Here is a 12647-nt window from a genome sequence, read left to right on the forward strand (position 1 = left end):
CCTTAGACCCTACCTCTTTTACTATATTCTTGTCACTTTCATATGATACGTGATGGAGATACACATGCTTTGGCTATCGAGTTCTTGATTTACATGTGCATGAGTATTTTCTTTTGTTTTTATGGTTCCCACCTTTTTACATAAAGATTAATGAATGAATATTATTAGGGTTCTCTCACTTTTGATGTGATTCTTTGAGCGATTATAGTGTTTGAGATTAGCAATTTGTGAGCATTTTGTGTGACCTAGTGAGAGCATTAGGAATGAATGAATGAAGCCTATGGACGTTGGAAAAAACAAACTTACAAGCTGCTATTAGTACAACCATATTCTAAGGACGTTTAGTTTAGGGAAAATTACTCAAGGCCAAGCCGTTTGATGTGGATGAGTTGAACTTAGGAAATCTAGATTACATTATGTTTTATCTTTACCTTTAAATATTTGCATTTTTGTAGTGTAGGGTAAAGCTTGAATACTTACCTCTTTTGGGTGCCTATTTACATACAATAACCACCATCAAAAAGTCGTTAAGCACCTCATGGAGAACACTTCTACTACATTGGGATATACCTACTTTGCTACAAACTATGGCATGAAATTGCAAGAATTTACATAATTAGAAGACAATTGATGATGCTTTACAAGCATGATGGTCATGTCAAATCTTACGAACTAGATTGATGTGTTGGGCTAACAGAAACCTTCAATGGAGAGATTCTCTTGGTCCACTCTTTATTTACATCATATGATTCTAGCTATGTACTTAAATTTATGCGGTAAGTGGTCACGATTGAGAGTTCACTCCATGTACTTGTTGTAATTCCATTGATGCATTTGATGTTTTGAGCTATGTTTACGAGCTTTTCCCCTCATTAACCCTACTTCCTCATGCCTAATCAATTTCAAAGTTTTTGGCACATGCTTGTGTGAATAGGGCCTTGGTATGCAACTCTCATGATCCTTTGGTTGATTTGCACTTGTTCATGTGTTTCTAAGATTTAGAGGAGGTAAAGGCTTTGTTTTGATGAGCTCGTCCTTTTCACCTTAAAGGGCTTCCACCCTTGGGCTTCTTTTGTTTTCTTGTGACTAGATTGATTGGTTCGAGGAGTGTAGATTGTACATTAGATCACTCGACTTTTGAGTCTTTTTTATGGTAACTTCTTATGTGCATCTCAAAGCTTGGAGACAAACTCTTGCATGTGGATTAAGCTTCTTGCCTCAAAAAAAGAATCCCAATGTTGCCTTGATGCTTGTGAGGGGGAGGCCTAGGAAGGGGAGGGACTGTTAACAGCAAAACACTCTTCTCAATATATCATGAGACTTATGACTCCAGGGTGCATGTGTTGGGCTGAGTTGGTGTAGTTCGTGGCCTTCGGAATAGAGGGCGGGGCGAACGAAACGAATACCCATTTCTCGAAAAAAAGACGTTTGACTTCAAAAATTTGTAGGTTTTTATTACAAATTTGCAAGTTTTTGCATTAGGTTTTCAGATGTTTTGGAAAATGGGGGGAAAAAAAAGTTGTGAAGGGGAATCTTGGAAGTGCATTTTGGAGGTATGTAGGATTGTTCTTGTGGGAGGGATTTACCGTTGGGGTATAAAGGCAAAAAGGGAGGAGCATGTGAAATGGGCGGCAGAGAGGAGAGAGAGAGAGAGACAGAGAGGAGAGCGCCGAGCAAGTGGTAAATACGAGGGATGGGTGAAAGATCCAATTTTGAAAAAGCGCGATTTTCGAGTCCGGTCTGAAAGGCGTTCGTATTGCCTTAACTTTTATTTTAATGCCACACACCCACACACACAAATGCAAATCCACAGACGCACGAAAAGAAAAGGGCCGGGGGGGAAAGGCCAAGAAATTCACCCTCCCCGAGCTTAAGTTCAAAACTCTCCTCTCCTGCAGCTTACCATTAGCCTCTCCTTAATCACCTCTTCCTCCTTAATCGCCTCTTCATTGCCTCCCTTAACCTGCTTCATCACTGTCACATGTAAGCTCCTTTCCCGCTTGATTGGCCTCACACGCTCCAAGCTTTTCATTGCTCGTAAAGTCGAGCTTCTTTTGCGGGTTTTAGCTTTTCTTCTGATCCATTTTGTACTTGCTGCAAGATTGGAGCTGCTTTCATCTTGCTTGGTCACATCATTAACACAAGATTCAAGCTTAATTAGCTTCCAAGCTTGCTACGTCTAGGGCTTTTGTCCTTTTTTGGGGGGCCATGGAGGTAACTTTTCTGCACAGAATAACATTAACAGATAACAACGACAATAGCAGCAGCTGTGTCTTTCTGCTGTTGCTGCAGCAGGCTGGAAAACTCACGGGGTGGAGGGAGGCATCCGTCTGCACGCGATGAGCAAGCAGTCCTTGCTCACATATATCAACTTCATCTTCTTTTACCCTCTTATTTTTCACTCCTCCATGCAGTTTTCAAATCCTGCTTGCTAGCCGCGGGCGGTTATTAGCCTGAGGTGAAAACACACACACACACACACACAGAGAGAGAGAGAGAGAGAGAGAGAGAGAGAGAGAGAGAGAGAGACGAGGGGAATTAGAAGGTTTTGAAAAAGCTCTCATCAGAAACGTGGGAAGCGCTTGCTTTGCAGCTCCTTCTCCTATTTCACTACAATTAGCCTTCATTACATCTCTCTTGCACATAATTAGCTCTATCACAGCGCTCTTTGCAAATCAAAGAGCTGGAAGCAGAAGCTTCGCGAAGCACGAGGAGCCAAACATCTTGTCAAAACAGCACCCTGAGTTGAACAACAGCAGCGCATATGTGAGTGCTTTTCTTCCCCCATATGTTAGCAGGTAAAATTGATGCTGAATGTCCGGTCAAATGCTAATTTGCAGCTTGATTAGCAAACAGGTTGCTGGTGTGAGGATGTGATAAATGCTAACGAAAGAGGTTTGACTGGCTGATATGCGTTGATTGCTTATGCAGGTGTGCGGCAGTGCTTGGGCAATGCGGACCTCGGGTGCCTCGCTTCAAATCGCTGTTTCATTCACAGAGGTACTCGGACGAGATGTCGTTCCTGCGGGGAGACCGCCAGGCTGAACTCCAATCCATATGGCAGGTGCGTTAAGCAAAGAAAAGAAAAGAAATCCAATTTTAATGACACAATCATCAATTAACTCCCTTGATTCATGCACAAGCTGTATTTGCATCTCATTTCAATCCCCCTCCTAATTCAGTACAATCCCCCCCCATTCTTATAAATAAATATTTCACTTCTCATCTAATTTTTCCCCTTGAAGTGGGATTATTTTCTCCCTTCCCATAATTTTCCTCATCCCATGTATTTATGAGGTGCATGCTTCTGCTCGTGGTCAGTCATCCCCTTAATTTCCCCTACTCCAGGTAGTTATGAGTTGCATTTCTCCCTTGTGAGTAATAATCCCCGGTCCCATGTAGCTATGAGGTGCATGTCTCCCTTAGGATTATTAATCCCCATAATTCCCCTAATCCCATGCAATTAGGAGGTTTATTTCTCCCCTTTTATGTAATAATCCCTTTCAACAGTTCCCGCATCTCTGATTCTCTTACTGTTCCTTTCTTCTTCAAGTTTTCTTAGTCGTTTAATTATAATTTTAGTAAAAATTTTGGGAGCTTTGCCTTATCAGGACATCGGTGAAGACAAGTATCAGAAGATAGAAGAGCTCCGGCAAATGGTAACAGCTGCAGTGGACAAAATATATGAAAGGGTATGCATACTAATTCTCATTTCCAAATTTCTAGAGCAACAACTTCCAATTTATGCATACTTAGCCTTAAAAAAAACTATATCAAATGAAATTTTGTGATAGAACAAAAATCAAGAATTGCACCAATTTTGCTGAAATTTGCGTGTGCTCAGTTAAAATGTTACTGCTTACGGATATGTTATTTTGGGGATTATTTGCAGGCTTTGGAGGAGTGTATGAGGCGAAAAATGGCCTTAGAGGACATGGTCATCAAAAGCGAGAATCGGTTAAGGGAATTTCTAGGGTCTAGTGCTCTACAGGTTAGTTAAACATTCAAAGCATCTTGGGTAGTGTTTTTGTTATTTTCTTAGAGATGCTTGTTGAACTCTTGGATTACTCCCTCACTTAATAATGGCATGGTGGTGGCAGGTCCTTGCACTCAAGGAGTTACCCCTCCAAGTCCGTCTGAACATGAACATGGCCCGCTTGCAAGACCTGGACAACGCTAGGCTGGGTGGCTATGGATGGGTTGGAGGGCTTGTAGTCCTGGTGGAGCTCCGTCACAGAGTTGCCGCGTTGCGAGAGATGTTAAGGCTTCCTCCATGTGACAGCTTTGCAGACCTTGATGAGGTCTCTCACGTAGAACCATGCTCTTATGTGGACATATCAGTAGTTATTGTTCAAAATCTTTATGATTATGTGCTCACCTCTTGCAATGATTATGTTCTTATGTCCATATTTTTGTTTTTGATTTTTTTGGTCAGGTACTTGCTAGCACAACGGAAGCACTTCACAATCTGTGCCCAGGAGAAGTTGCCTCTATTCCATCCTTTCATCCCCCCAAGGGTGAACAGAAACCCATATTTCAGGTGTGTGCAGCACTACTACAACTAAATATGCATGGCAGCAGTCTACAACTGCAGTCTTGGGACGTGATAGCACTACCTAATAACAATACTCTCGATTTGTGTTTTTTTTAAAATATAAAAAGTCCGCATTGTAAGAAATTAACTGCTCTTTCAGCACTTCCATTGATTACTTTAAATTGCAAAGCACCAGTCAACGGCTTTATGCACTCAGGGTGCCCAAAAAAAGGGGATGCTCTTTCCAACCCATCCTCGCAGAGGGGGATCTCATCTGTTCAAAACCCTGCCCATTCTGGGCATGATCTGTACCGTCCCTCAGTCTTCTGATCCAACTGGATAACAATGCTCCATTCAAATGTTAATCAGTTTGACTCCCACATGCTCCAATGCCTTTGTCTTGTTCATGAACTTGGATGTTTTAAAAATTATCATTCTGACTATGCATATGTCCATCATTTGCACGTGCAAAAAGGATGATGTGCAGATGTAAGGCCTTTTCTTCAAGTGAGTTTTCAAGGCTTGTCCAAATTGCGTGTTATAGGCCACGGAGATTACTAGGAAACATAATGTTAACTGGAATTGGTTTTGAACAGCGGCTGCATCGATTTTATCAAACTCTGTGTGCCATGGAGAATGTCTGTGTGAATTCGTTTGCTTCCAAGGTGTGTTCTCTAATCACAAGATATGATGCATGCACTATTTTTATTTTCCAAGCATTCGGAACAGAGTGCTTTAATCATAATGTTCAGCTTTTGTGAATGTCTACAGTTGTTTTTAGCTAGATATGTATGGTATGTATTGTGTATGTGTAATGTGTATGTGAACACCTATGTATATGTATTGTGTATGTGTGTGTGTTTGTCTGTGTCTCTAGCTAGGCTGGGGCATTGGATTGGCTATGTCTATATGACCGTGGCCGTGTTTGTATGTCTATGGCTAAGGCTACGCCCATGAATGTAGGTATGTATGTGTGTGCATGTCTATGTCTACATGTCCATATGTATGTCTAGACTCTACATATGTATGCACGCATAAGGGTTGTGCTTTCAAACATGTGCAGGACATGGCAAAGGACTTCGAATATCTTCATTGCTCTGAGACCTCTGCTCGATTGTGTTTGCAAGGTACATATCCATCTCTTCTCTGGATTATATACGCCTAACTAGAAAGCAGAGTCTTTACTTTTTTGTGTGCTTTTTATATCTTCTCAGAATTGGAGTTGAAGGGTGCCAAGAATAGAAACTTGGACTTGGACAGATTCATTGAAGAAAAAGGCAGTTTACCATTGGCTGCTCCTCCCATTGTCTCTTTTGGGTTCACCAAAAAACGCTCCAGCTCGAAATTTGGTCATAAGAGCAAGGAAAGTAGAAGACATGCCAAGCAATACTCGGAAGAGACCTCTAAGCTGGAACAGCTAAGTAAGAGTCTTGAAGCTCATATATTGCACTGATTGAGCATTCTAGAGTTCTTGGCTTGTGTATACTTATTCATGCTTTCCTTGCCCATACCTGATATAGGTCACAAAATTCTCAAAAAACTAGAGGATATCAACAGGCATGTTAAATGTGCAGCTAAGCCTGTTGATGCGGTTTTCAGCCCTCTTTCATCATACTCACGGAATTTGGATATAGAGTGTTCACCATCTTCGGGCATCACGGAGAACTCTGACATTTCAAAAGGTTTTTCAACTTCACTGCAATCAGCATCAATGTCCCCATCTTCGGAGGACAATGGAGGAGGCACCCCAACCTCTGTTTTACCGGAAATTGTTGCAAAGGCACCAGCCTCTAGCTATCATCTAAGCATAGGGATCAGTCCATCACATTGGTCAGGGGCTGCTGTGGTTTACGAGAAGAAAGAGGCTCCGTTGATGCATTTACATCAGCCTGAAGACCAATCAGAATCTCTTGATGCATGTTGGGCTGAACAGTATGAGAATGATTTGGTGACAAGTGAAGTCAAGGATGAGGGTAGCATCACAAGCCAGGTTGATTCAGCAAGTGGCAGTGCAAAGAAGCCCCTGGACTCCATTTCTAGAGCTGCCAAGACTGATACTGTCACAAAAGAACCACGGGACAGTGGCGATTTAGCTAGTGAGAGGTGGCCTTTGGTTTCAATCACATGCAACCAAAAAAGCCTGCCTTCTCTGGCAGCAAAGAAACCTGCATCTTTGCCACCGGTCCTGGTTCCCCCACCTCCACCCCCCCCACCACCGTCTTCACTGGGAGCCAAAAAGTTGCAGACCAGTAAGCCCACCAAGCTGAAGAGGTCTGTTACCATAAGCAGACTCTATATGGGGATGAAAAGAAAGGTGGATGGAGCAGCTTATGCTCAGTCAACTCCAGCTGATGTAGCAATACAGCGTCGAATGGTAGGTGTAGCTGGCACTCGTGATGGCATGGCTGAAGCTCTGGCAGAGATAACAAGAAGGCAAGCTTCCCATATCTGGTCATTCAGATCTTCTGTTGCATAAACATAATGAAAATGTAATGTTTTCTAAAGAAGGTTGAGAGACTAAAATGACTTAGCTTCTTACCTTTCTTCTGTGTGTTGTTGCCTCTAGATCTTCGTACTTTAGAAAAATAGAGGATGATGTTCAGAAACATGCAGCTTCTATTATGGAAGTTAAATCAGGCCTGGAGTTGTTTGAAACTCGAGATATGCAAGAACTTCTGCGGTTTTACGAAAGTATCGAGGTTCGGTTAGAGCAGCTTACTGATGAATCTCAGGTGATGATGCATGTCTATGTATGCATATACACATGTATACAACACATGCATGTGCACAATTTGCTCGTACTTGCATATGAAACTGAAGATGTATACATGCTTCCAAACTTACGTACCTACACACACACACACACACACACACACACACACACACACACACACATATATGTATTTGGCTACATGTAATGTGAATACACTCTCTGCAGGGCATTTGTGATTGCAATGACCACAAATGATTTTCAGACCCATTGTCTATGCAGGTATTGGCACGGTTTGAAGGGTTCCCAATCAAAAAGCTTGAAACTGTAAGAGCAGCTGCATCTCTGTACTTGAGAATGAGCTCCTTAGTACAACAGATTGAGAACTGGTCTGTTGAGCCTCCCATGTCAGAGCAACTTGACAAAATTACGAATTTCTTTGACAAGGTACGGAGATGGCTTTTTCCAAATTTCACAACAATTGGTTGTCTACACCATTTGTAACCTGGAAAGTGCTTTTTGGAGCTCAGGTGAAGACAGATGTAGAGACAATTGAGAGGACAAAAGACGAGGACATTTTGAGGTTCCATGGCCAAAAGATCATCTTTAGCTTTGAGATAATCACTCGTATCAAGGAGGCAGTGGTTGGCCTTTCTTCTCGCTCTTTAGCATTGGCATTGAAGGTCAGTTAAGCAGAGGTTATGCTAAATGGACTCTCTAGTGATGCTTGTGAGCTTTTAGTAGTAGTGTAAAAGTAAAGTTGTTGACCCTCTCTCTCACTCACACGCATTGAGAGATCTCAGGTTCAAGTCCGATTGCTCAAGTCACATTGCCTTCACTTCAGTGCTGTCATATGGATCTTATGTGGTCTGCTGGCTTGGCTATGACTTTAGTACATTCATCTCTCTCTCTCTCTTTCAACACACACACACAATGTGAGCCCCAAAAGAATCTTTATATTTTGAGCTTGTGAGATGCAATTGATGATGCTTATTTAACGATAAAAGTGGGTTCAGCCATCCTTACGAATGATCTGTGCTTGTGATCTAAGCATTTGAGAAGCAATCAACAATGCATTGTTCAATGATATGATTCAGGGTAATTCATGCTGTTCCTTTTTTTTTTTTTGGTTGGTTTTTTTGGGGGGGGGGGGGGTGGGCAAATTATAAAATACAGGATAGCCAGAGAACAAAGGCAAGCATAATAACCATAGGGGATGAATACCTGTCTTCCAAGGACATGAATAAGCTGAGGGCGAGCTTCCAAATGCTGTGGAAAGTTTTCCAGCTGGCGTTCCGGGCCCACAATTTTGCAGGCGGGCATGATGACAAAGCTGAGCAGCTGTGCAGCAATCTAGCCAAAGAGATGGAGACATACCCTTCCAGCTTTTGGCTGGAGCTTGTAAACAAGTAGTAGCTGCCAAAGGTACTGTCTAGTAGACGCATAAAAAGGGTGCTCTCACTCATTTAGACTTGGCAACCAATTTTGGGGAGTTTGCTTCATTCCTTGTATGTAAATCATAGTGGAGCAGCTAGCATCAGACATATGCGGTACCATAGGTTATGATCTTTCGTGTATAAAGAAAGCCCTATGCAGTTTTGGCTTGCCTTTTGGAATCAGTAAGTGTTTGTAACATTCGTACTTATAAAACTCGAGAAGAATTTCCTTTAAGAAGGCATATGCCGCCCTTGTTCTGGTATGTGAATCGAGAAAGAGAGATCAGTATAATTTGTACGTTTTAATTTATAAATTATTATCTTATCACAAAAGCCAAGCTAATAATAATGGGGCCTTTTCTCCTAATCATTTTGGAATATATGTTTATAAGTAGCTACTCCCCTATATTAGGTATTAATTAAATACCACTGACGTGGCATTTAATTAATTCCTTAGGTGTATATTAATTAATTTCCCCTCGTGCTACTCGCTTGCATCTGTTGCTCCGCTTGTCTCCCTCACCACATACTGATGAACTCTCGACCACTCACCTCCATCGCCCTAAAGTGCCCAACGTGACTTCTCTCTGTAAGGCTTGACGTCTTCCTCTCCTATGTTGCGGCGGCCGGCAGGCATCTCCGGCATGCTCTCCATCTTCGGCTACATTGAGTTTGCTACCTACTTGCAGTAAGGGCAATAACCTCAACACAACGATTGCGTAATTTGCGACCACGTCCTTTGCATTAGTGAGTGCCAGCTCGTAGGTGGATAACAATCTGTGTTTTTTTATAAATGCACATGTATATATAGAGTCTCTAAATATAATAAAAAATAATATTATAGATAATATATATTTACATGTGGGTGCATGTGAGAGAGAGAGAGAGAGAGAGAGAGAGTGTGGAGAAAGAGTACATGAAAATGCGATTGTATGGAAGAACGATATATGTGTATATGTGTTTATTTATTTTATAAATGCACATGTATATATAGATATACGTCTCTAAATATAATAAAAAATAATATTATAGATAATATATATTTACATGTGGGTGCATGTGTGAGAGAGAGAGAGAGAGAGAGAGAGAGAGAGTGCATGAGAAAGAAGTATGTTTGTGTGTACATGAATGTATGTAAGAGAGAGAGAGAGAGAGAGAGATTCTATATGTGGGAGAGTGTGTGTGAGAAGAGAGATAGCGTGTGTGTTTGTGTGAGTGGAGGGGAGAGAGAGAGAGAGAGAGAAACACAGAGAGACAGAGACATGGAAGTCTATGTGTGAGTGTGTTGTTTGCATTAGTACATGCGCATGTGTTTACATGTGTGTGTGTGTGTGCAAGAGAGAGAGAGAGAGAGAGAGAGAGAGAGAGAGAGAGAGAGTTTTGACATTTGAGACTGTGTGCATGTGTATGTGAGAGAAAGAGGGTGTGCATGTAAGAGAAAGAGGGTGTGCATGTGAGTTTCTATATGTGGGAGTGTGTGTGTGTGTGTGTGAGTGGAGGGGAGAGAGAGCGCGAGAGAGAAACACAGAGAGAGATAGAGACATGGAAGTCTATGTGTGAGTGTGTGGGGGGGAAAGAGTGTTTGCATTAGTACATGTGCATGTGTGTACATGTGTGTGTGTGTAAGAGAGAGAGAGAGAGAGAGAGAGAGAGAGAGAGTTTCGACATTTGAGAGTGTACATGTGCATGTGTGTACATGTGTGTGTGTGTAAGAGAGAGAGAGAGAAAGAGAGAGAGTTTCGACATTTGAGAGTGTGCATGTGTATGTGAGAAAGAGGGTGTGCATGTGTGTGTGTGTGTGTGAGAGAGAGAGAGAGAGAGAGAGAGAGATTACATGTAAGATGCATTTATTTGAGAGTGAGCACACCTCACCACTCATCCCTACCATTAAAATTTAATCTAAAATTTAATTAATTAAAATTATATATGTGTGTAAATCTATTTAAGCGTGTGTGTGTGTGTGAGAGAGAGAGAGAGAGAGAGAGAGAGAGAGAGAGAGAGAGAGAGAGTTTCTATGTGAGAGAGTGCATGAAGAGAGAGGGAGTGTGTGCATGAGAGAGAGAGAGAGAGGCAGAGAATTTCTATGTAGGAGATAGTTTGTGGGAGGAGAGTGTGCGTTTGCATTAGTGTATGTACGGTGTGTACATGTGTGTGTGTGTGTGTGTGAGAGAGAGAGAGAGAGAGAGAGAGAGCGGTATTAACGTCGGTAGAATGCAACACGAGGGCATATATGACTAACGGTGGGACTTGAACTCGGGTAGATCATGGCCTTTATAAGGGCTCTGGCCCTTTATGAGAGAGAGAGAGAGAGAGAGAGAGAGAGAGAGAGAGAATTTCTACATAGGAGATAGTTTGTATGGGAGGAGAGGGTGTGCGTTTGCATTAGTATATGTGGTGTGTACATGTGTGTGTGTGTGTGTGAGAGAGAGAGAGAGAGAGAGAGAGAGATACATGCATGTGCATACATCTGCATCTATGTGTAGAATGTGCTTTGATAGAAAGTGAGATGGGGCATACCTAGAGAGAGAGAGAGAGAGAGAGAGAGAGAGAGAGAGAGATGTAATGAGGGAGAGGGTGAAAAGAGAGAGAGAGATAGAGAATAAAAAGTATCTTTTAATAAAATATAAACAGAAATATAAATTAAATAAAAAACATATTTGTATATATGTGTATACATGTGTGTTTTTATTTACATTTATACATGCATACATGCATACATACATACATATGTATGTATGTATATATATATATATATGTTTGTGTGTGTGTGTGTGTGTGTGTTTCGATGTGTGTATGATATATCTATCCATATATTTAAAAGTGACCATAGCTTATCATCCATCTCCGCACATTAAAATTTAATCAAAATTAATTAAATTATGTCGATGTTTGTATTATATTTTTAAATACATGTATATATGTATAAGTATATGTGTCTATGTATAGGTATATGTATCTAAAACATAATATTGTATATACTATAAATTTACATATGTGTGTGTGCGTGAGAGAGAGAGAGAGAGAGAGAGAGAGAGAGAGAGAGAGAGAGAGAGCGCTTCTTTTTTTGGAGAGTGTAAGAAGAGAGAGAGTGTGTGCATGTGTGTGTGTGTGTGTGTGTGAGAGAGAGAGAGAGAGAGAGAGAGAGAGAGTAGGTGTGTATATGTGTGTGCATGTGAGAGAGAGAGAGAGAGTTTCAACATTTGAGAGTGTGTACGTGACAGAGAGGGAGAGGACCATGTGCACGTGCACGTGCATGCGTCTATGTGTGTGTGCGTGTGTGTTTGTGTGTGTGAGAGAGAGAGAGAGAGAGAGAGAGATGGTTGTAGAGAGGGAATAGTTCTTTTCTGCAACCTTGGTCGGCTGCAGCAATGCACGGATGCAATACTAGTGTATATATATAGACACACACAGTAGATGCGCACACACACACATATCTATCTATCTATTAACCATGGATAGCCAAGACACAAAGAGAAAAGGAGAGAAGAGAAAAAATAAATCTTAGATTTCAAAAAAATAAGAGAAAAAAACCATTTCTATTGATCTTTTGTATTACAATACACCCTTTGTATTTCGATTGATTCTTTGTATTCAAAAAAGAAATCTTGGATTTTTAAAAAATAAGAGGAAAAAATCTCTTCCATTGATCATTTGTATTCTGATTGACCTTTTGTATTCGATTGACTCTTTGTATTCTGATGGACTCTTTGTGAAAGATCCCTGTCCCCACTGCGCAATGAATTTAGGGTACTAGCAGTGGAAGTAGCACTTCTTGCGTGGGGCAGGGTCCCTCACTCGGGGCCTCGCCCACGCATATCCGGACAAGAGACTAATCCCTTGGTTCTTCCAAAACCGAACCCGAAAAAACTTTCCTCGCCTGAAAAGCACGGGCGATTCCTCTAGGATATTTTTACTCTAACGTAGTCAAGAGCCTTAGCTGACTGAACTGATCTGACCGAACCCGTAA

General features: G+C 41.4%; 1 protein-coding gene across 1 annotated transcript; it reads left to right on the top strand.

The window, feature by feature from the left end:
* Positions 1-1789: 1789 nt before the first annotated feature.
* Positions 1790-8943, top strand: LOC147641374 (uncharacterized). The gene is made up of 14 exons (XM_086820882.1): positions 1790-2766; positions 2932-3064; positions 3612-3692; positions 3893-3991; positions 4101-4301; positions 4436-4540; positions 5131-5199; positions 5598-5661; positions 5749-5955; positions 6055-6967; positions 7101-7266; positions 7527-7691; positions 7775-7927; positions 8421-8943. Coding segments are annotated over exons 1-14 (2595 nt in total). The 5' UTR covers positions 1790-2764; the 3' UTR covers positions 8658-8943.
* The last annotated feature ends 3704 nt before the right edge of the window (positions 8944-12647 follow it).

Source organism: Cibotium barometz, chromosome 2 (assembly GCF_041138505.1).
Source record: "Cibotium barometz isolate CiBa-2024 chromosome 2, ASM4113850v1, whole genome shotgun sequence".
In the NCBI taxonomy this organism is placed as follows: domain Eukaryota; kingdom Viridiplantae; phylum Streptophyta; class Polypodiopsida; order Cyatheales; family Cibotiaceae; genus Cibotium; species Cibotium barometz.